At 37.0% G+C, this 25,504-nt stretch overlaps 1 protein-coding gene across 11 annotated transcripts in view; it reads right to left on the reverse strand.

Annotated features, from left to right (window-relative positions):
• Nucleotides 1-25,504, reverse strand: part of KTN1 (kinectin 1) — a 102,421-nt gene that overhangs the window by 20,515 nt on the left and 56,402 nt on the right. For 8 of the 11 annotated variants that reach the window (XM_023763432.1, XM_023763435.1, XM_023763431.1 and 5 more), the window contains exons 22-34: nucleotides 25,060-25,097; nucleotides 24,326-24,416; nucleotides 24,110-24,178; nucleotides 22,749-22,786; nucleotides 21,995-22,085; nucleotides 21,851-21,919; nucleotides 20,961-20,998; nucleotides 16,297-16,387; nucleotides 13,539-13,607; nucleotides 12,450-12,487; nucleotides 6,953-7,043; nucleotides 4,590-4,676; nucleotides 218-307 (exon numbers count right to left, since the gene is read on the reverse strand). In XM_023763432.1, the coding sequence (XP_023619200.1) occupies nucleotides 218-307; nucleotides 4,590-4,676; nucleotides 6,953-7,043; nucleotides 12,450-12,487; nucleotides 13,539-13,607; nucleotides 16,297-16,387; nucleotides 20,961-20,998; nucleotides 21,851-21,919; nucleotides 21,995-22,085; nucleotides 22,749-22,786; nucleotides 24,110-24,178; nucleotides 24,326-24,416; nucleotides 25,060-25,097 (900 nt within the window). The remainder of the gene's footprint in view (nucleotides 1-217; nucleotides 308-4,589; nucleotides 4,677-6,952; nucleotides 7,044-12,449; nucleotides 12,488-13,538; nucleotides 13,608-16,296; nucleotides 16,388-20,960; nucleotides 20,999-21,850; nucleotides 21,920-21,994; nucleotides 22,086-22,748; nucleotides 22,787-24,109; nucleotides 24,179-24,325; nucleotides 24,417-25,059; nucleotides 25,098-25,504) is intronic. The other 3 variants (XM_023763433.1, XM_023763429.1, XM_023763434.1) reach the window with 2 other exon arrangements.

Below are 25,504 nucleotides of genomic sequence, written 5' to 3' on the forward strand. Positions count from 1 at the left end.
TAGAATACAACAAAAGTATCAGCTGAATAAACAGGAATGAGTTTTGAATCAAGTAATTGATCTTCATTACTTAGAAGCACCCTAGGTTAACAATGGAAAAGAATAAGGAATTGGTGCACTATCGAAAACAAGTGCAGAGTGCAAATGCTGCTTATTCACAACTTTCTTGAATAGTGATAAAGATGTCATGTTTTACAAAATAATAAATTAATCTTACCAAATTTGAAGGAACAGACACCTTTGGAAATAATTTTTTGAGAACTTCTTTAGCTTCCAACTCAACAGCTTCCAAATGTTGTTGTCTTTCCTAAAGCAGAAGTTCAAATCAAACTTACAAGTTTATAGAATTAAAAAAAAAAAAAGCTACAGTCTTTTAAGTTCTCAGGGAGGAAAAAGTGAAAGTATTTCTTAAAAATTCATGTCGATATTGACAAATGTCAAATTTTCCCCATTTTGAAATGTCAAAATGGCTTCCATAAAAATCTGCAAATCTCTAAAGCACCCTAAATAACAAATAACGTCTTATATTAATCAAGCCAAGGCAATATCTAACAATATGGACATTTCCTTGTCATTAGAAATCAAGTTATTTGCCCCTCTAGGAACACTTCAAAAAAGCAAGTAAAACCCAAAAAACAAAATACACTTCCCGCAGCTAAAATTTTAAACTGCATTTACAAAAGAAACCTAGAAATATAACAAACTACATGCAAAAAGTAGGCATCTGGGCAACATAACTGACTGAGGCTTACTGCCTGACAAATCTCCACAAAAAAATGCATCACCGATGGACTATAATGCCAGGGGATTAAAATGCCAACTTTCATATTTCCACCTTTAAGATCAGGTAAAAATACCTATTCTAAACAAGGCAAAAAAAATAAATAAATCAAAATTTGATGGGTGGTACATATGGGAAGAAGAGAAGGAGGAAAAACTGATGTCATATTACTTCACCAATGCCAAGTATCAAGAAGACTAATTCTGACACTTTTGTATGGACTCTGTCCACTGTAAATTTAAAGTTCAGTATTACAAATGCATGTCTAAATTTGGTGAATTTAAATCCAAACCTAATGAATATCAATTAACTCAAAATCACAGTTTGTCAAAATTAGGGTAATGGCTTGATCACACACAAAATAAAAATCTAATAATAAAACTATCTGTACAAGATATAAAAGATATCTGAGAGCTATAAAAATGCACATCTAAAACCAAGCCAAGAAAATCATCTCAAAACACTTGTGAAGTTCAACAGGTGACAGAAATACAAGCAAGTTAGCAAGCTCTCAATTCAATCCCCCCACCATCATTTAAATGTGATTTGAAATTTATTACAGATTTAAGATGCACACACTTCAATTTAAGAAAATCTAAAGTCACACAATAAAAAGCTAGAGATTAATCTTATTCTCTACACACAAAAAGTTATTACTATATTCTGGGTTAGTGGAGGATTTTAAAAATACGTTTTAAGGGAGAATTTTAAATAATTCAATAAATTCGACTATTTTTCAGGAATATACCCACCTGGCTGCATAGAATAAGGTATACTTATTCAAGGAAAATATTTAACTGCCAATTCAGAGACAATTAAGAGGTCTCTGAATTTTTAACATCTGACCATAGAAATGATAGAGCAATCGCTAAAGAAAATCACCCAGGAAAAGATACACTGTGGAGCAGAATCTTTTTAACTTTCCAAGGAAAAATGAATCTAAAGAAAGTAAGTGTTTAACTTTTAACCAAGTGGCACAAAGATGAGAAGTTACTTTTAGTCTGTACTAATTTTAGCTAAAATGTTTCCATTCCTCTGTAACACCTGGAAAATATCCAATAATTGAAAGTAATCATTATAATTTCCTTACTATCTTTGTCTAAGTAATACATATAAAGTATCTTCCATGTGAATCTAACATTTATAGTAGCTCCTAAGAATATATACTCCTTACAGCACAACTTGAGGTTCTGGGTCAATCAATATCACTTTACACCTATGCTATCTGAGGACTAGATTCCATTAAAATAGAGAAAGACTGTAAATTCTATTCTCTGTTGATTATTAGCTATGCAAGAAGCCATCGTACACTTGGTGGTGAGTTTGGAAATGTGGATAAATTCTTATACTCATCATCAAGCACATGATGAAACATGGATAAACTCTGGCTTTCTTTTGGAATCATAACATGCCAGAAGGATAAATTCTTATACTCATCATCAAGCACATGATGAAACATGGATAAACTCTGGCTTTCTTTTGGAATCATAACATGCCAGAATGCCTATGACAGGTAGCATATAACTTCTTGCAGGATTATTAACCCTTTGCACTCCGCTGTCCCCTCTCAGGGGACATTGCAGTTTATTAGTGATTACGGGGAATTGAGTTATTTCAACGCAACTTTTTGAGACATGCATGTTTCCCTGAAGTTTTATCTTGAAATGGCACAAGAAATTAAATCAAAATATCGTAAAATTACTAAGATATATACAAGAAATGTCAGCGGGTTTTGTGTCGGATTAAACAATAAACTACATATTCCCGATGTGGGACAAAGAAAACGGGACTGCATTGTGTGTTCTAACAGGAAAACACCTGGTGGCAGGCGTCAAACCACTTATTACTGTCAAACATGCACTAATCAGCCTGCAATGCATATTGGGGAGTGTTACAAAACTTATCATACTGTACAAAATTATAAACAATAAAATATTGTTTTTTTTTGCAAATATACATTCCTCGATGTCACCCAATTCATATAAGTCCAATATCATTATAATACGTTACTTGGTTCCAAAATTATACTAAATAATACGAGGGTCTGTAAATGCACGTTTCCGCCGCAAAGTAGCGTCGAGTAGCTGGTAGCCAATGTCCAGAATGGTTCGGAGTGCAAAGGGTTAAGATACTAGAGGCCCGGTGCATGAAATTCGTGCACTGGAGGGTGGGGGGGTGTCCCTAAGCCCAGCCTGTGCCCTCTCACAGTCCAGGACCCCTTGGGGGATGTCCGTCTGCCGACAGTCAGACATTCCTCTCGCAGTCTGGGGTTCTCACAGTCCGGGACCCCTCGCTCCTTACCACCCGCCTGCAGCAGAGGTGGGAAAGGCTCCTGCCACCGCTGCTGCGCTCACCAGCCATAAGCCAGGCTCGCTGCTCCTTAGCACTGCCACAGAGGCGGGAGAGGCTCCCGCCACCACCACTGCACTCGCCAGCCATGAGCCCGGGGCTGCTCCTGCATTTAGCATCTGCCCCCTGGTGGTCAGTGCGTGTCACAGCGACTGGTTGTTCCACAGGTTGTTCCACCATTCGGTCGATTCACATATTAGGGTTTTATTATATAGGATAGGATTAGTACTTTGTAGACACCCAGTCTCATTACCAAAACAAAAGCTAAAAGGTAGTTCTTAACAGTCACAAACAAACAACCACCCCCATTACTGATAGAACTGACTACAACCACTCACCATGAAACAATGTCCTCCCTGGCCTAGATTTTTCTATTCCCTGGCCTAGATTTCTCTGGGCCCAATATCTGCCAGCAGTCTCAAGTTTAGGTAAATTTCCATTACACTAAAGGAACTATAACTATAAATATATACTTGATTTAAAAATTTATAAAAACTCTACTAAAAAAAGTCCTTCAAATGTCACTAAGACTTACATTTAACATTCAACAGATTTCCTTGGCACACAAAATACTTATAGTATGCTGAACTGAATCACATAATTAATGAGCTTTATTAACCCATCTATAAAATTCAATATTTCTGTTCCACATGCATTCTTGGTAAAAATTTTCGAAATGCCTGACTGAACTGGCACATTCATTTCTCTCAATCTTTAAAAACAACTTCTTAATTATAATTCATTAGAAATCTTTAAACCCATGGAACTTGAACTTAAGAAGAATACCTTTTATCATGTTGAAGACAGGGAGAGATATTCTTCAAGAATACTGTACATTCTCTGGTCAAGGGAATTATCCCTTATAGTAATATTCCATACTGAATATAATACATGATTACTATCCAGCCACTTCAAAAGGTAAAGTTTAATTTTAATTCCACCTCTTTTAAGGAACCATTCCCAATAATATACCAAGAAGTGATCCCTTCCCTGCACTTCTTAAGACTTATTATTTTCCACTTTGAGTTGTCTTGGTGTGCCCCAAAGAACCTAGGAAAGTTCACCGTGCATTGTAGGTACATCTAGTTATCCAAATGTGTTTATTAATTCAGTTAGTCTTTTTGGCTGAGTTTTCACTGAAGTTTTCTTAGCTAACCCAAGAGGCACACACTGTCTCACAAGAGCTTACATGGGAGGTATAGGTTTCCTGAGACTCTTCAGCTTAAAGCAGTAATCACCAAAGCTCAAACAATCAGGTAATCATAACAAACTAGCAAGCCCAAAATTAAAGCTTCAAGGAGTAGATGAAAAAAGCAGAGATGGCAGAGATGATAAATGTGGATGGATAAGGAGATTATATATTTAAATTGCAGTATAATTAAATGCTTTAGTCTGACTTTAAGACAAGCTGCAGATTTTCTCTGTTCAGCAGATTGTTTCTAGGAGTTAGCATTACAACCTTGGAAGTCTTGTTCACTTTGTCCTGCAGCATTTTTTCAGTTGATGCCAATGCTTCCATTGCTTCCCAGTTTTTCTCCCGAAGGTCCTAATCATTTTTAGAAAGAATGATTTCAGTTTATCCATTATTGAAAGATTTTTGCTTTTTACTTCATCAGTATTTTGCACTGCATTTAAATGCTGGTTACTGCAAAATTATCTCAATGGAAAAATATGTACATTAGCAAAAAAATAAAAAGCAATGTTTAGAAATTTGAATGAGAAAACAAAGATGCCCACTTCGCATGTTTTAGTATACATGTCAAATATGCCAGCTTTAAAGAAATTACTGTGCACATGTGACAAAGAAGAAAGCATTTAAAAGTAAACACACATACCAAGATTACAAATATGATTTCAGGTACGCCGAAAATTAAAGGATTAAGGACAGAGCAAATACATAAGAATTGCTAAAAGCTTGATTTTTAAACAAGGCCCACAATCACTCATGGGACATTCCACTGCAGCCTATCATTTTTTCTCTAAATATGTTTAATTTAATTAACACATTTCAAGTCTACCTAGGAATGACATTAGTGACTCACTGTGCTTCTGTATCTTTCTTGGCATGGTCAAATATATATGCCATAAAGCAACCTGACATGAACTGTATGAGCTACTCGATCCAGGCAAACCAGGAGATAGGAAGACTATAAAACACATTCTCTTAGAAGAGAAACAGAGGTCATTGGAAACTGAACTCTGAAAGACCTACTTCACAGCATTTTATTAGCAAATACAAAAAAGGACAATCTGCTATATGTCAGTCTTTGTTCAAATTCAGAAATCGAAACAGATAAAAAACAAAAAATAAAAAGCCAATAATCACCATTTATTGAATGCTTACTTATGTACCCAACACTGCACTTAGTGCTTCACACAAATTCTCATGAATTCTCACAACCCTAAGAGGTATTTATTCCCATTGCATTGACAGGGAATCCACAGCTCAGGTAGGTTAAGGAATTTGGTCAAGTGAACACTGCAAATGAAGTGGCAGAACTAGTAATCTGCTTGCCTCCAGTGTCCTGACTTTTCTCACACATCAATGCCTCCAGCACTGCTGCATTAGAATGACATTTACTATACTCTACACAGTTAGGATGTTAGCAGTATAGTGGCAAATTCAACTCAGGTTTTGTGGCCAAGCAATGCTGTTAGTAACATTACACAAACACACAAGGGCAATTCACATACCTAATTTTGACAAACTCAGGGGTGCAGGAACATTTCAACTTGTTAAATTAACAAATTAATGCAAACTTTGAAAATTTTTACTTTCATTAGAAAACACATATCGATTTGCTATCAATAGCCCCTTAGATTTCAATAACATTTGTAACCTTGCGTAAGACTTAGCAATCATACTTTTGTGTGCAAAAATTCCTTCTCTGCCAAAAATATTTGTATTCTCATAGGTGTCACCTCTGGTCAAAGAGAAGTTAAAAAAGTCATCTTAATTCACTCTTTATCTATTTAATAAAAGTATCAGGATTTATATTTCTGAGGGCATTATCCCTTCCCATTTTAGCATAAAAGTATTCAGGTCCTGAGAGACCTCTATAACATGCTTGTTAATTCCCAAAATTTGAACTATCTCAGTTAAAAAAAGGAAAATTCCAGAAGACTTTGAAAGACAGTTATTATTAAAATTACTTGGTTTGAATACTGGCATTACTTTTAGTTTACAAAGAAGCTAGCCCAATCAAAATAAGAGGAAATAGCTTTGATTTTAAAATGTTGAACTTAGCCGAACCGGTTTGGCTCAGTGGATGGAGCGTCGGCCGGCGGACTGAAGGGTCCCGGGTTCGATTCCGGTCAGGGGCATGTATCTTGGTTGCGGGCACATCCCCACTGGGGGGCGTGCAGGAGGCAGCTGATCGATCTCTCTCATCGATGTTTCTGACTCTCTATCCCTCTCCCTTCTTCTCTGTAAAAAATCAATAAACTATATTAAATAAATAAATAAATAAATAAAAATGTTGAACTTGAAAAATTAATTGTCTCAAATAAAAATTTAACAAAAAGTAAACTGCATTTTAATTTAAAAATATTTTTAATCAGAAGCTGTAATAATCATAGCTTCAACATTTTAAATAATATTCAGAAGTGTACAAATTGGTCTTTTCATTTATTCATTTTAAAACATCTGTTCTCCAATAAAATTAGCCCAATACTTCTCCCCAAAAAAGCTATCCACAAAATAGTACTTAAAAAGACTAAGAAAAGTATCTCCAGTAAAAGTAGATTTGAAAAAATTCTGAAGCATGATATTTCAGTGAACAAATAAAAAGAAAAGCTTTGTTCTGATCAAGATTTGCTTACATTGTTTTTCTTCCTCTGGTGTTCAACAGCATCCTTCAAAGTATCTATCTCATTCCGGAGACCAGTGATTTCTTTATCTCTTGCTGAAATTCTAAACCAGAACATGAATACACACAGCAATATTTTGGGTAAACAATAAATAAAATATTTGTTACTAGAAAATAAAAACTTCAGGTAAATGATGCTTTAAAAAATGCATTAACTTAATAGGCAAATTCTTAAACTTAATTACCATAGAAAGCCTATCTATGAATAAATTTTTACACTATTACATGCTGACATTTGTGTTAAAGTGAAATAATCCCCTAAGAAATAGTTCATGAATACATAAGCTGCTGTACTTGTAGTTATCTCTATTTTTATGTAGGTTAATGAAGTAGCAGTAAAATCTCAATAATTCAAGGGTGTTTGTTAAAGCCCAAAGTCCATAGTGTGTATGTTAAAAAGTGACAAATTAGTTAGTTTACCTGTTTTTACTTATGTAGATACATTTGTGTAATTAGATACAATTAAGTATATAAGAAGAGTTTAATTTCACAGAAAAGTTTTCTATATGTGTTACTCTAATTTTAATTTTATAGTGAACTAATGGCCCAGTGCACGGATTCGTGCACATTGACAGAAAATTAATTAGAAGAATCATGCGGTAATTATGTTACTGCAAAAAATTACATGTCAAAATAGTATATATAATATAGTATTATAAAATTAAAACGCGTGCAATTGACACCAGCAAGAGCTTAAGTATTGCACATGCACGAGTCAACGTTTATTTTTAAATTGCCAGTGCACATATGTCGGTTGGTCAGTCAGTAGTCGATGAATAAATCGCGATATGGTTCACATTAAATGTCAACAACCACCACCAAATTCACAATTGACAATGACAGATCGAAAAATACACGTGCAATTGGTGCCAGCAAGAGCTTTACATGTATCGCACATGTACAAGTCAACGTTTACTGTTAAAATAGAGTCTAGGTGCATGAATTCGTGCACAGGTGGTGTCCCTTGGCCCGGCTGGCGATCGAGGCCTATAGGGGGGCCAGCCAGCCAGGGGGAAGGACCCCAGGAGGTTGGCCGGCCAGTGTGAAGGACTGCAGGAGGTTGGCCAGTCAGGGGGAGGGGCCGTGGGAGGTTGGCTGTGGGAGGTTGGGGGAAGCTCCTGCTTTGAGTGTCTGCCCCCTGGTGGTCAGTGTGTGTCACAGTGACTGGTTGACCAGTCGTTCAGTCGTAACAGTCGCTTAGACTTTTATATATATAGATTGCCAGTGCTCGTCATATGTACCAGATGGTCAGTCAGTCAGTTGGATGGATGGATGGTCGGTCACTTAACCTTTTATATATATACTAGAGGCCCAGTGCACAAAAATTTGTACACTCGGGGAGGTCCCTCAGCCAAGCCTGTGCCCTCTCACAGTCTGGGACTCCCCAGGGGATGTCCACCCTGTCCCTTAAGCCCACTCCCCAGGGGATTGGGCCTAAGCTGGCAGTCAGACATCCCTCTGGCAGCCCGGAAGCCCTCGGGGGATGTCCACCTCGCCAGAGGGAAGCAGGTCTAAGCTGCAGTCGGACATCCTTAGCTCTGCTGAGGAGGCGGGAGAGGCTTGCAGACCTCCCCCTGTAGGAGCGCACTGACCACCAGGAGGCAGTTCCTGCATTGAGCGTCTGGCCCCTTGTGGTCAGTGTGTGTCATAGTGACCAGTCATTCCCAGTCTTTCTGCTGTTAGGGTCAATTTGCATATTACCTTTTTATTATATAGGATAGAGGCCTGGTACACAGGTGGGGGCTGGCTGGTTTGCCCTGAAGGGTGTCCCAGATCAGGGTGGGGGTCCTGCTGGGGTGCCTGGCCAACCTGGGTGAGGGGCTGATGGCTGTTTGCAGGCTGGCCAAGCCCCCTAGCGGGAACCCTCACTGAATTGGGGTGTGGCCAGCCTGGGTGAGGGGCTGAGGGTCATTTTCAGGCTGCCCAGAGCCTCTTCAGGGTGGGGGAGTCCTGCTGGGGTGCCTGGCCAGCCTGGGTGAGGAGCTGATGGCCGTTTTCCGGCTGGCCATGCCCCCTGGCAACCCAACCTCCCAGCCTCTCCTTTTTTTCTTTCTTTTTTTTTTCTTGGATTTATTTATCTTCTATAATTGAAACTTTGTAGCCTTGAGTGGAGCTCAGGTCCGGTCAGGGCAGGTGGGAAGCGTGGCTTCCTCCATCACTGGGGGCAACCCAAGCCTCCTGCTCGCTCCAGCTCTGTGGCCACCACCAGCTTAGGTGGGTTAATTTGCATGCTCACTCCTGATTGGCTGGTGGGCGTGGCTTGAGTGTAGCAAAGGGATGGTTAATTTGCATGTTTCTCTTTTATTATATAGGATACTAGAGGCCCAGTGCACAAAATTCGTACATGGGGGCAGGGGGCTGTTCCTTAGCCTGGCCTGCACCCTCTCCAATCCGGGACCCCTCAGGGGATGTCCGACTGCTGGTCATTTGGACATCCCTCTCGCAATCAGGGACCGCTGGCTCCTAACCGCTCACCTGCCTTCTGGCTGATCCCCCTAACTGCCCTCCCCTGCTGGCCTCATCGCCCCTAGCCACCTCTGCCTCAGCCCCACCATCATGGCTTTATCCGGAAGGACGTCCGGAAGGTTGTCTGGAAGACATCAGGTCTAATTAGCATATTACCCTTTTATTAGTATAGATATAGATAGATAGGTCTAGTAAGTGCATGAATTCACCAGTCACCACATGTAAACAAATGTACAGGGCTGGAGTGTGCCTTAGCACAAGTCAGAACATCAGCTGCAGGGTTAAAACTGCTACAAAAAGTCTCGCCACGGGACAACAGAATCTATTCCTGCTAGCCATGAGGTGCGATCATGTGCTAACCATTTGCTGAACATTGTTAATTACTGGTGACTTTTGGATTTAAACATGTAGACTACAGTTGTAGAAATGTAATGTTTATTTATGTTGGTGAAATTACTATAGTGTTTTCTCCAACACATGACCTATTTGCTACAATTTGTTAAAAATAACAGTGAATTAATAACCAAAATAATACCTGTTAATTTAATTATAAGAAAATCTTGGTTAAAAACATTTTAAAATTAACAGGGTGTTAATTTTCATATATGACATATGGACCAGAAATTTTTATCCCTTAAATCCAGAGTCCATTAAATTGAGGTCTGCAAAATAGATGATTTACTATACATTGGAGTGGCCAGATTATTATGACCACCTGACGTTTGTAGGCAAATTAGCTATAATTTCACGCTGAAGTTGCTAGAGGGCCAGACCATTATAAATAGGGAAGCAGGTTGTTTACCACGACAGAAGTGATTTTTTTCTGAAGATATGGGTAAACAACGCAATTTAACAGCCTTTGAATGTGGGATGGATATATATGTACACACACACACACACACACTGAGTGGCCAGATTATTATGACCACCCCATTAGTACTTCGTTGGGCCACCTTTTGCCTTTAATACTGTGGTGATTCTTCTTGGCATTGACTCCACGAGATGTTGAAAGGTGATGTGAGGAATCTGACACCATGCTTGATAAATAGCGCCGTCCAGTTCTGTGAGATTTGATGGTTGTGGAACCAGCTGCCTGATGGCTCTTTTAACTTCGTCCCACAAATGCTCAATTGGATTGAGATCTGGTGATTATGGGGGCCACCTAAGCAAGGTAAAGTCTCCCTCATGTTCTTGAAACCACTCCTGCACAATATGAGCACCGTGGCATGGCGCATTGTCTTGTTGGAAGAAGCCATCTCCACTGGGATACGCCATCAACATGATAGGATGAACTTGATCAGCAACGATACTTAGGTATGTTGTGCTATTCAGACGCTGTTCCACATGAATTAAAGGGCCCAAATCATGCCAGGAAAACATGCCCCAAACCATAACACTGCCCCCACCAGCTTGAAGGGTTGTACTCATGCATGTGGGGTGCATGCTTTCATGCTGTTTCCACCACATTCTCACTCTGCCATCTGCATGATGCAACTGGAAACATGATTCATCGGACCACATGACTTTTTTCCAATGCTCGACTGTCCAATCCTTGTGCTCCTGTGCGAACTGGAGACGTTTTATCTTGGTAACTGCAGTCAGCAAAGGTGTTCGAACAGGCCTTCGGCTTCCATATCCCATACGATGCAGTGTATAGCTAATTTGCCCACAAACGTCAGGTGGTCATAATAATCTGGCCACTCATAATAATATATATCCCACATTCAAAGGCTGTTAAATTGCATTGTTTACCCATATCTTCAGAAAAAAATCACTTCTACTGTCGTGGCAAACAACCTGCTTCCCTATTTATAAAGGTCCGGCCCTCTAGCAACTTCAGTGAGAAATTATAGCTAATTTTCCTACAAACGTCAGGTGGTCATGATAATCTGGCCACTCAGTGTATTTTCAGAAGAATGAAACTGATGTAGAAGCACTCTCTTAAATATTACTTTTTTCTAGAAGATAATAAAGTCAGTTGTGAGTTTCTTAAAGTGGCTAACCCACAATAAAAGTATGCAGTTAATGTAAGGTAGGTGTTCCCTTGTAATTTTTGTAACAGTCTCGAGGTTCCTGTTTTTCTGGTTCTATCTAATGAGTTAGTGGAAAGCAATGGCAAAGACTCACAATTCAATTCTGTTATAGTGGACAGCAGCTTGAGTAGAAATTTAAATTATAAATAGCTCTTCCCTAAAAATAAAGCTCTATATAAGGATTTGGCAAACTAGGGCTCTGGGTGTGACCCCACAGTCTGTTTTTGTATAGTCCTCAAGCCAAGAGCTAATTTTGTTTTTAAAAAATTGTTTTAAAAAATATATATATATATACGTATGTATGTATATATATATATATATATATATATATATACACACACACACACACACACACACACATATATTTATATATAGATTTATATTTATTTAGATTACTTATATCACCTAATTACTAATGTGTTTGACATTAAATGTTTTGAAATATACCAACTTATCTGAAATGACCTTAAATGTAGCCTCTTTAGAGAAAAGTACAGGTCAAGAATTTAAAAAAAAAATTTTCAGTTTTAAAAAGTCTCCTTAGAAGAGAGCACCCATACAGATTATAAGGGTTTGTTTGTTTTTAATGCATAAGCTAAACCAAATTTTCATCATTCAATCCACAATGATAGAGTAAGTGGGCAAAATTTAAGTTAAATAAGTAAAGCCTTCAAAGTATAGTTTATTTTATTGGATTTTTTCGGAATGACTAAAAAAAATAAATAAAAATTTCCCTCAACAAAATGTTCAAAGAAATCCAAATACTATTAAAAGGTACATTAGCTTAGCCAAAGGCACAGTTAAACTCTACTGATTTGCAGTTCAAATAATCCAAAAAGAACTGTAAAAATTTGGTGACCATTTGCAATGACAGTAAATTGCTTGTTTTAGAACTATTTAACACATAAAAAGTTACCACTTCCCAAATTAAGAATCAAAATTATTACTTACACTTTTAATAGTTCTTCATGCGGGGGAAAAGAAGATGCCTATTAAAAAGAGTTAAATGTTATTTCAAAACACAGCTTTCCAGAAGATTTTAAAAAATTAACTCTTTTCAGACATCAATTTAAACAACACCAAAGGTAAACATGTCATACATTCTATATGTCACCAAGTAATTTTAGTAAAAACATATACAAATTTGTAAAATGTACTAAGCCCTAAATAGAATCTTCATTGTCACTACATGTTTAAACTCTTCATTTAACAATTTATCAATTTCCTACTAGGTGCAAAGCACTGAGCTAATACCTTTAAATTTTCATACTGTGTATTTCCTATATGACGACACTAAGTTCCCAAAGTCAAAAAAATACCATAAATGAAGTCAAAATAAAAATTAGGAAGAGTAAACTTGCATGTACCAAAAAGTTAATTTTACATAATATGTAAAGGTTTATAGCCCTTCACATATGATATTTATTCCTTGATGACTCCAATATCTCAAATTAAACTACTATAAGCTTCTTGTCAGCAGGAACTAATTTTTTTGTCCCTGAAAAAACTTTCTAGTTTATCCATATACATTCATAAATTAAAGAATATTTTGTTAACATCTTTTTAAAATTTTAACCAAGCAGAATTATATCTCGAAAAAGTTATTTAAATAGTGGTAAACTATTACTTACCATAATATTACACATTTCTTAGTTTCTCTCCAATTATTGACATTTCATTTGGGGTTAAGGGGTAGTAGGGTCTACACACACGTTAAAAGTGACCTCATAGGATTTTAAACTGAGTTGCTAAAAAAGGTATTCTAGAAGATGTGAAAATACGCACAGCGATACATAACAGATCTGGAATACACATTATTTATGTATACACTGTACTTTATAAATTATAAATTTTATCTTGGATATGGCATAGCAAACTGCTTTGTTTTTTCAGGAAATTTGATAAAACACTTATAAATAAAAACAACACATACTTTATTCTCAATGAAAAGGCAAAATGGTAAGAATTTTATCCAGACCATCATGTGTTATATAATTTTTCACCACATAAATAAATGGCAAACCATCTCATAGTACCTACCTGTTGGTAGTTCTGTTGCTTCAGCTGTTCAATTTGGGATTTAAACAAATTGTTCTCATCTTGTACCTCCTATTTAAACAAAAATTAAACATTAATACCTGGACAGAGAGTTTTCTTTTTATTTTGAAACCAGGAAAATTCTAAAATAGTAGTAATTTTAAAGGGGCAAAAGTCCTAATTATAAAATGAGAATAATTATACTATTTCGTACTAGTCTAAAAGTGGGTATGTCTCAATGAAGAAAATAGGATCCAGAAACAGAGCCAAATACCTATAAGAATTTAGTATAGGGTAACATTTTAAACCAATAGGACAAATTCTAGTGACATTTTGGCTAGCTGTTATTTTGTCATGAGGGGCTGTCCCACGTACTGTAGGATACTTAGCTTTATCCATGGTCCCGATCCACCAGCTGTGGCAAACAAAAATGTCTCCATATATTGCTAAATGTCCCCTGAGGGGCAGAACTACTACACTAAAATAATCATCATGGATTATTTAAAAATGTGGCTAGCCTTCTTTTTTTTTAAGTTGAAATGTTATTCTCATAACTTACCCAAAAAGAGTACATATGAATAAAACATCTCAACAAAAAAATATAATCATAAATGTATTAAAAGAAACATGTAAACATATTTTTATGATAATATGAGAGATGCCTTTCATCCCAAGATTTAAAACTAAAAAAATTATACTAGAGTACATAAAAGTTTTAAATTTCCAAAAGAGAGGAAAAAACACAAAAGAAAAACTTAGAATAAATCACCTCACATATGACAAGACTAATTTCCCTTATATGTTGAAAGGGATTAAGTTAGTAAGAAAAAGTTAACCTGGAGAAAAAATGTGGGAAAAAATAAAGGCCAATTCATATACAAGAGTGCTTCTCTCATAATCAAATGCAAATTAAAACAATCTGACCATCTACCAAGGACCATACCAAATGTCTTCATCTTTGTCACTATTGGAGGATGAAAAGAAAACGGCCCTCAGTTGGCAGAAAGGTAGCTGAGTAAAAATACTTTTGGAGGATGATTTAGTATTATTAAACAAATTTAAAATTAATCTACTTGGGAGGAAGAAGGAAACTGACAAAACCAACCATTGGAGCATGAAATGTGAACAATAGTAGTCAGAGACAATGCAGAAATCTAAAATTTGCTATTGCACTTCAAATGAATGTTTTGTAAGTACTTTCAATATTAACTACATGAAGGTGAGGATACACTGATTTTCTATTTTAACTATCACTTTCAAAAAGGAGAAAAACAACTCTGCATAATCCTTTGATCCCAAATTTCACTTCTAGGAATTTTAGGTACAGATATACTAATAAAAGTACTAAAAATGTGTGTGCAAGAATATTCACTGTTGAATTGCTGTAACAAGGATATTCACTGTAGAACTGCTGTAACAAGAAACTGTAAATGATCTAGGTATCCATAAACTAGGATGATACAATTATATAGTAAAACTAGGGACCAAGTGCACGGGGGTGGGGGGGGGGGGCCTGAGCACAACCTGCACCCTCCAATCTGGGAGCCCTCAGGGGAGCCCTCTCCAATCAGGGAGTTTCTGTCTTTGCAATCATATGAACGAACTGTCTGAGACCCCCAACCCAGTTTCGTTTGTTGCTCACAGAATAATAGAGGCTTTTTTTTTCTTTGCTTCATTGGTGATTTCCTGAAAGTTTTAGGATATCTTCCCTTTAATTTTTCCTAGACACTCTGATTTTACTTATGTCTCTCATCTTTGCTTTCCCTCCATCCCCCACTGCAACAGTAACTTGCTCCAGGCTCACTTTGCTCTAGTGCAGTGGTTCTCAACCTTCTGGCCCTTTAAATACAGTTCCTCATGTTGCAACCCAACCATAAAATTATTTTCGTTGCTACTTCATAACTGTAATGTTGCTACTGTTATGAATCGTAATGTATATATTTGATATGCAGGATGGTCTTAGACGACCCCTGTGAAAGGGTCGTTCGACCGCCAAAGGGGTCACGACCCACAGGTTGAGAACCGCTGCTCTAGTGTCTAGGAGATCCGTATGCCACCAGAACTACAATTCCCAGCATTCCTGGTGCTCCCTGCGCTCTGGGCTTCTGCTTCTGGTCCTGGGGCTGCCATCAGAACTACTATATTCCCAGAATTCCTGGTGCTCCCCGTGCTGCAAGCAACCGAGGGAGCCACGGTCCCCCAAGCCTCTGGCTCTTCTGCTCTGCTCTCTGCCCAGCGACCAAGGGAGCCACATCCCCCTAAGGCAGTGACTGAGGGAGCAACCGAGGGAGCCAAGTCCTCCCAAAGCTGCCAGCTCTCTCACTTCTGCTCTCCGCCCGGTGCCTGTGTATGCAAATTAACCCACCATCTTTGTTGGGTTAATTTGCATATTCACCCTGATTGGTTGATGAGCGTAGCGAAGGGACGGTCAATTTACATGTTTCTCTTTTATTATATGGGATACCATGAAGTCATTGAAAATTAAAGACAGAAAAGTGCTTATGTGAAAAGATCTCAAAAACATTATTAAATGGGGATGTTGAGTAAATACAAAAGTATGTATGGTTAAATATGGAAGACAGTTAAGTATATTAAGTATACATACATATGCATGGCATGTTCTCAAAAGATATACAAACGAATAAAGTCATCTTTGAGGACTGTGTGGGAGGAAGAGTCATTCTGTATTCTGTTTTCTTCTGTAGTAGTTAAAATTGTATTAAAAACATATAAATAATTCATACAATAATTAAACATTCACCTGTAGCAGCTTTGTTTTGCTAGAAAGATCACTCTCCCTCTCTTTTAGCATACTTTCCACTCTCTTCATTTCATTTTCCTTTTCTTTCAACCTAGAATTTTTACAAACACCTTATATTTAGTTATACACATAAAAAAGGATAAGCAGACTCCAATACCATCTGTAAGATAAAAAAGATAGCAGAAACAATGCCTATCAGCTTTCTTCCCATATTACACCAACTTATAAATTTTTTAAAAGATAATTATTTCCAGAATTATTCAACTCAAAGTCAAGTACTTCCTAACACAGTTTATTTCATATTTAACAGTTCTTAAGCAAGTATGGCTTTCTCTAGGAGAAAAATCTAAAAGAAAAGCCATAATTAGTTGACCCTAAAATTCCCAACCCTTTGTACTGAAGAAATGCTACATATAATTTTATCTGGCTCTCCCTAATCCAACACAGAGATGTCTCACTATGGCAGGATAGTAAAAAACCAGGAAAATTCCTGGACAAGTGGAATGGGGAAACTGAGACAAGAAAATTAAACAAGGCCAACAGTTTGAGCAGCTTGTAGCCAGCTTGTGAATGGCAAGACCTTATCTTCCCAACCAAGGAAACTTGAGAGCAAATGGTTTATACTTCTCCTCCCTAACCAGAGAATACATAGCTTAAATCACACTGGGCTGTAAAAATAGAGAACAAAGACCCAATTAATACAATTTGTGCCAGCTAAACTCAAGGACAAATATCATTTGGGGGATGTCAGGGCAGGAAAGAGGGGAGAGGGAGTTATCTCAAACATTCTACAACAATGCAGAAGAAGACTTTGAAACCTAGTTTGCTACTGAAGATATCCAGCAGAACTTAGGAACCTATAGGGGAAAGGGTATAAAACCCCTGAACCCTGACCAGGCATGTGATCAGACTAGCTGAGTTGCCTACTTATGCTTTATGCCAAGTGTATTCTTAATACATTCACTTGCTTTGTTTTAAAGCTGCTGTCTGTCATTGTTCTTCAAATCTTTCTTGCAAGATTAACAAGAGCCAAAGAGGGGAGAGCCCCCTCCCTCTAACTCAAGGGGGCTGTCGGTAACATTACTATATATGGCCCAAGTGAATTCCAACTGTCTTTGTCATCCTAAATACAGATCTCTCCAGCATAATGTTTAACACCATTAGCCATTTTGGCCATTTCAGTATTCCCAGTACCAAGGGCACATAATAGGCTCTCAAATATTTGCTGAGTTGAAAGTTATTTTTCTCCCACCTTAATCTAGAATTTCAACATGTTTATAGGTCTATTTTAAAAATGGCAAAGAGCATACTCAAAGAGTGAGATTAAAAACTGAAAAGAATAGCAAATATTAAATACGTAGTACTAAGTGAAAGAAGCCAATCTGAAAAGGCTACATACTATATATTTAATTATATGACTTTTCCAGAAAAGGCAAAATTATGGAGACAGTAAAAAGATCAGTGGTTGCCAAGGATTGGGGGATGAGTGGTGGGGAGGGAGGGAGGAGCACAGGTGGAGCACAGGAGATTTTTAGGAAGGCAAAACTATTTTTTTTAAAATATATTTTATTGATTTTTTAGAGAGGAAGAGAGAGGGGATAGAGAGTTAGAAACATCAATGAGAGAGAAACATTTATCAGCTGCTTCCTGCACACCTCCTACCAACGTACATGCTATTGACCAGAATCAAACCTGGGGCCTTTCAGTACACAGGCTGATGCTCTATCCACTGAACCAAACAAGTTAGGGCTATTTTTTATGATACTGTAATGATGGATACATGTTGTTATACATTCCTCAAAACCCATACATACAAAGAATGAAACCTAATGGAAACTATGAACTTTAGTTAATAACAATATAACAATATCAGTTCATCAATTGTAACAAATGTACCACACTAATACAAGATATAAATATTAAGAGCTATGGGGGAGGGGAGAATATTGGAAGTCTCTACTTTAATCTCAATATTTTATGTACTACAAATGAGCACTCTTAATGCCAGGAATAGAGACATCTCCTTTGTCTTCCTGAGGACAATCCTATATAATAAATGGCTAATATGAAAATCGACCGAACGGCGGAACGACTGGTTGCTATGACACGCACTGACCACCAGGGGGCAGAGACTCAATGCAGGAGCTGCCCCCTGGTGGTCAGTGCGCTCCCACAGTGGGGAGCGCTGCTCAGCCAGAAGCCCTGAGCCAGGCTCACAGCTGGCAAGCGCAGCGGCGGTGGCAGGAGCCTCTCCCACCTCCACAGCAGCGCTAAGGATGTCCAATGGAGAGTGGGCCTAAGCCGGCAGTTGGACATCCCCCAAGGGCTCCCAGACTGCGAGAGGGCGCAGGCCAGGCTGAGGGACACACCTCCCCACACACACACCAGTGCACGGATTTTGTGCACTGAGCCTCTAGTGACCTAATAAATATCCTCAATATCTTACTTTTAAAGACACAGATTATTAGGCCACTTCTTAAACATCAATAAAGACTGATGACATCACATCAAAGCAAAACCTCTTAAATGGAATTCTATAGGACAGTGGTTGGCAAACTCATCAGCCAACAGAGCCAAATATCAACAGTACTTCTTCAAAATAGACTCGCCCAGGCCGAAAACCGACTTCTGCGCATGGGCCACAAAGTTTCAATCGCACTGTACGTGCGCGCCCACGTGGTATTTTGTGGAAGAGCCACACTCAAGGGGCCAAAGAGCCACATGTGGCTCGCGAGCCGCAGTTTGCCGACCACGGCTATAGGGGACCAAAAAGATAAAGTCCAGGTACCCTTCTCACCACTGTAAACTGATTTAGTTTAAGAAAACAGACTTTATGGATAAAATTTTTATAAGAAACAGATTCAATATTTTTACTATTCTGCACAGCATACTGATGACAACAGATACCATTTTCCCCAATAAGCAAGTCATTTTTATAGAAAGAGTCAATATTTATTATCAAGTTATGATTAAAATTATCATCTGGTTAATTAAAACATTATTCTTTCAAATACTAAAATAATCTTAATTTGAAATAATTCCTACCTCTCTTTACAAGAATTGCAACAAGCTTAACCCCAGTCAATACTAAGCAGAGAGAGTATTTCAGAAAATGAGTCTGAAGGGCTGGGGAAGGATAAAGTCTCCAGGTGTCTGAAAAATACTTAAAGGGCCATATTTATTTGTTTTTTATTTATTCATTTATTTGTTTTTAATTTTATTTTATTGTTGGTAGTATTACAGATGACTCCCACTTTTTCTTTTTTTGTCCCTTCATCCCAACCACCGCCCCACCCCAGGCTTTCCCATGCCATTATGTGTGTTCATGGGTTATGCATATACTAGAGGCCCGGTGCACGAATTCGTGCACCAGTGGGGTCCCTTGGCCTGGCCTGCTGGATCGGACAAAACTGGCTCTCCGACATCCCTGAGCGGTCCCAGATTGCGAGAGGGCACAGGCCAGGCCAAGGGACCCCTACCAGTGCACAATCAGGGCCGGGTAGAGACCACGGGAGGGCTCCAGGGTATGTCTGGCCCGTCTCGCTCAGTCTCAATTGGCTGGACCCCAGCAGCAAGCTAACCTATCGGTTGGAGCATCTGTCCCCAGGTGGTCAGTGCATGTCATAGCGAGCGGTTGAGCAGCCTTCGCATATCATTAGCATATTACGCTTTGATTGGTTGAACGGACGACTGGACACTCAACATACTAGGCTTTTATTATATAGATGTTCTTTGGTTAACCTCTTCCTATCCCTTCCCCCTCCCTCCACTTCCACCCCTACCCCCAGGGTCTGTTATTTTGTTCCTTGCATCTATACCTCTAGACCAGTGATGGCGAACCTTTTGAGCTCGGCATGTCAGCATTTTGAAAAACCCTAACTTAACTCTGGTGCCGTGTCACATATAGAAATTTTTTGATATTTGCAACCATAGTAAAATAAAGATTTATATTTTTGACATTTATTTTATATATTTAAATGCCATTTAACAAAGAAAAATCAACCAAAAAAATGAGTTCGCGCGTCACCTCTGACACGTGTGTCATAGGTTCGCCATCACTGCTCTAGACCTATTTTGTTCATCAATTTATTTTGTTCATTAGATTCCACATAAGAGTGAGATCATGTGATATTTGTCTTTCTCGAACTGGCTTATTTCACTTAGCATAATACTCTCCAGGTCCCTCCATGCTGCTGTCTTAAAGGGTAAGAAATCCTTCTTCTTCTTCATAGCCATATAGTATTCCCTGATGTAAATGTGCCACAGCTTTTTTATCCACTCATATACTGATGGGCACTTGAGCTACTTCCAGATCCTAGCTATTGTAAATAATGCTGCTATGAATATAGGGGTATATTCCCAGAAGTGGAATCGCTGGGTGAAACAGCAGATCCATTTTTAATGTTATGAGGAACCTTCATACTATTTTCCACAGTGGTGTCTGCACCAATCTGCATTCCCACCAGCAGTGTACAAGAGTTCCCTCTTCTAAAAGGCCCATGTTTCATTATACCAAACAGAGACTTTGCTTATTTGCCTCTGGACTACAATTTCCTATTTAACCAGAAAGTTAATGATTTAAAAGAAACTCATTATAATATTCAAGCACATTATGAAAAATAATGAGAACTTTCTCTTTAAATGTTAGCTAAAAATATACTTACACAGTCTCAAGTTCTTCATGCCGTGAGGCAGAACATGCCTAAGAAACAGATTCACATTTTCAATTCTAACATCAAAAAGATCAGACACTATAACATATATATATGTAAAATACCTCACCAATAACATAAAAACATAATTATATATGGTAAATTTAAAAGACAGAATGAATTTTAAATTTTCCCCTTAGATTTTGCTTTAATTTTTTTAATTAACAGATTTTTAAAGTAATTTTAAGTTTACAGAATAATTTATTAAAAATTACAAAGTTCTAACTTAATCTGTAATATCCATTTCTTTAAAAGATTAGAGATTAATAAATTAATTCAACACAGACACTTAGGATGAGCCTAAGAGTCCACCTGAAAATTTAAGGATAGAAATTCCTTTTAGGCTTAGGTTGATAAATCAAGCGGTAATATACTTGACAGGGTTAAAAGTTAACTTATTTTATCAACAACAAAACTGTGGCACAATAATAATTTTTGTTTAAAGATTAAAAACACATCTTTATTAATCAATACTGAATTAAATAAATAACATTCTGATTCCACATCAGTAATAGTATAAAGCCTACCAATTTTTTAAATACTAAATTTATTGGGGTGACATTCGTTAATAAGGTTACAGAGGTTTTGATTGTATAGTTCTATGATATATCATCTGTAATTGCACTGTGTGCCCACCGCCCAAAGTCAAATCTTCTTCCGTCACCATATATTTAACTCCTTTTACCTTTAATGATCCCCTTCCCTCTGGTAACCATACTGTTGTTGTGTCTATGAGTTTTACAATAATTTTTAAGCAAAGAAATTCAGAGAACAGATTACCTTCTTTGCTTTCTAATACAGTCATTTTTATGTAATATTCTGGTTATCTGCTTATACTATACCTCTTTCAAGTTATGTTGTGCTATCTCCTGAACATGAGCTTTTAAAGACTCATTTTCTTCTTGAAGATCCTGAAAAAGAATAGGTATGAATTGAACTGATATTCAAGTATAAAAAGGATGTTTTCTTTATCTTTATCTTCTCACCTGTAACCATTTCCCGCTATTGGCTAGATCTTTCTCCTTCTCGTCTAAAACAGTCTTCAAGGTATTCATCTGTTCTTCCTTTCCTTTTAATCTGACAGTAAGTTAAGAAGAACTATCAATGGAAATGTTATAAGACTACACAAAGCAAAAATAATGGAGACTGGGAAAGATATATTTATAGCCCAAGCTAATTTAAATAAATTAAAAGTTAAACATGCAAGATTTTGGAGATATCATATTAAAAAACATAGGATGAATATATCAAATTAAAAAGCATAGGATGATCAAATCCATCTATCACTGAAGATCCAGATATTGACTAAACTAGGATAGTTGTAGTCCCACTCCAAATCATGCTCTTTAAGTCAATACCAGCAAATTTAGACAGCTTATTACAACTGGTTTGGTTTTGAAATATGTATACAGCCAGTTTCACAGTGGCTATGAAAATGGGCAAAGAGGATCATCTCAATTTAAGGTCATATTCAGGTTATAAATCAAAAAAATACAACTTTCCACTATATCCCCACTCCCCTAAAAAATAAATAAATAAATAAATAGATAGATAGATAAATAAAAACCTATAGGTTAAATTCCAATAAAAACTTAAGACCTTAAGGCCTTTTGAGGTATAATTTGATATTACCTAAAATATTACTTAAAATCAAGTAAAAAGAAGCTATACTTTTTGTTATGATTATATTTAACTTGCTGAAAAGAAATATTAAAGGGAAATTAAAGAAATGTAACTTACAAGTTCTGAAGCTCCTGAACTTGAGAAGTGATAGATAACTGAAATACAAAGAAAAAAGCAGAGAAAAAGCATTCATAATCCTTTCAACTTACCTTATTAAAGCTTTATGATAAACACAGATACATTCTAAATTACAAAAATCCTCGATGAATTATTCATGCCAAAATAAGATGCATTTTGATTTTGTCATCTCTTGATTCCAATGTCACAGTAAGAGTAATAACAAATTAAAAATGTAAGGTAGGCAGGCAGGTGGTGGCAAGGAATATAGTTATGAATAACTAACTCTAAATAATGTAATACTTCTGTAATTGTGAAAATTAGAACATTAAACTGTCCACATACCTCCCTACCATATCAGAGCTCTTCTTTCCCAGTCTTCAAGGCCAACTATTCAGTAGCATTCTAGTGTCCTTCTTTAATCTCATTTTCTTATCCGACACAGTTCTATAGTACCTTTTATCCCCCATAGCCCCTTCAGAGCTTGGCTTAGATATCAATTCCTCAGGAGGAAACTTTCCTGATCTCTCAATCTGTATTTAGAGGAGTTTTATCTTTCATCATACCCCATTTCCTTCAACACATTATCTTCAATCACTAACATATTCCTTTGACAAGTAGGAGGAACTCAAAAAATATTGTTGAATCAATCTATTGGAATCTCTTCCATGCAGCCTCACCATTTTTTCAATGAAGCCTTATTGGATTAAATTCAACAAAACCCATCTATTTCCAGTAACCATTCTTACCTCTGAAATATGAAATCTGTACTTTGTTCTAAAGCAGCGGTTCTCAACCTGTGGGTCGCGACCCCTTTGGGGGTCGAACGACCCTTTCACAGGGGTTGCCTAAGACCATCGGAAAACACATATATAATTACATATTGTTTTTGTGATTAATCACTATGCTTTAATTATGTTCAATTTGTAACAATGAAACTGGGGGTCACCACAACATGAGGAACTATATTAAAGGGTCACGGCATTAGGAAGGTTGAGAACCACTGTTCTAAAGGCAAAGGTTGAGCAATACGTATTCTGTAACAAAACATTACAGTCCACGCAGTTAAGAAAAAAGTTAAAAAAAGATTTACCAAGTGTTTCGTGTATTAAGTTGGAAAACTAAAATGAAACATTAATACAGAAAACTTTCTAAAAAGGAATCTTCAACAGTTCAAAGACTCATTGATTAAATATCAAGAATGCTTTCTCAAATCAGGCAAAAAAATAAAAAGCACATTACCCAATATACTTACATCACACGACTAAAAGATTTTTTCCAAGTAACAAGAAGAAAACCAAGTAGCTTATAAATACACATACACTAACAAATCTGTCATGCTATGGCTCTGGGATTTTTACCTGTTGAGCCTTTTCAAGCTGGATATTTCCTATTTCTTCTTTTAGAGCCTCTATTTCCTGTTTCAAATCCTTGACAATGACAAAACAGACAAGATTGGACAATGGAAACACAGAAATTGACATAAAATGCAATGTACAGACAAACACATGAAATTACGTGGTATTCACTAAAGTTGATAAACAAATAGACAAGCACAGTTTTCTCACTGCCAATACCTGAATAGTTTTCTCCTTATTAGCAACTTTGAGAAGTTCAGCTTCCAGAAGCTCTTCCACAGACTTGATCTTTCCATCTTTTTCATGAATTCTTAGATAAAGAAATGGGGTATTAAATTTGAATAGAAACCATCACCAACTAAGAACAGCACCAAATCATGAATAAGCTCACCAAATGAATTCTCCCATTTTAAGTAAAATAGCAACATATCAGACAGAAGGGGAAATAATATTTTAAGCTCTTTCTAAATGAGAAATAATCAGTAACTATCAAGTAGCTGAAGCCTATGCACATAAGGAGAAGCTAGTGACATGATTCGGAAGTACACAGAGAATATGAGGTGTACCCTGAAGAATAGCAGAGAGAATCAAGTTCCTCTCAATAATATTGGCTCTTAGGGCTGCAAAAGCTGTGATAGAACTTACACACAATTGTGAATCAAACTTTATAGACATCTCAGAAAGGAGACAAGCAAGGAACTTATCTCCCCATCTAATAAAACCTATTCTTTAATAGTTCCTACCACAGAAACAGAAAATTAACAATGCATTGCTGTAAGTTAAGAAAATAAATGGAAACAATTATGGAAATACATTTTTTAACCATCACGTTGTACCAGGGAAATCACAGCTTATCCGATCAATGAAAAATTCCAGAGTGAAAGTTAAACTAACATACATCGCTAAGCAAATGGACTAAAAGAGGGAGACCAGTTTAATATGTCACCACTTACACTTTCTTAAGTTCTTCAACTAGAGATGCAAAAGAAACCTGGAAACAAGAAGGCATCCTAGTTAGTAATTTGCTCAAAATACAAATGGATTAGAAATAGAAAAGTATGTTATCCTTAAATTTTCCACTATACCAAAATCCAAATAGGAAAAGGAAACCCAAGAATTAATTTTTACTAGCTTTTAACATCATAATTATGTAAATGAAAAGCATTTTGAAAGTAAACAGCTTTAAGGCTACTTATGGTTAAGTATAGGCCAAAAGAAAAATCAACACATAAATGTTAAAATTATTAAATAATTCTAACCAACTAAAGAGAAATACACTTAAAAATTACCTAAATCAGGTAACCCCTTCTACTACTATTAGAGCAGGGTGGGACATCTGGCCTGCGGCCACATAGAGCCGAGAAATCATTTGGTCTGGCCCTGCCAAGGCATTAGGGG

The sequence above is a fragment of the Myotis lucifugus genome, unplaced genomic scaffold (assembly GCF_000147115.1).
Source record: "Myotis lucifugus unplaced genomic scaffold, Myoluc2.0 scaffold_284, whole genome shotgun sequence".
Lineage (NCBI taxonomy): Eukaryota > Metazoa > Chordata > Mammalia > Chiroptera > Vespertilionidae > Myotis > Myotis lucifugus.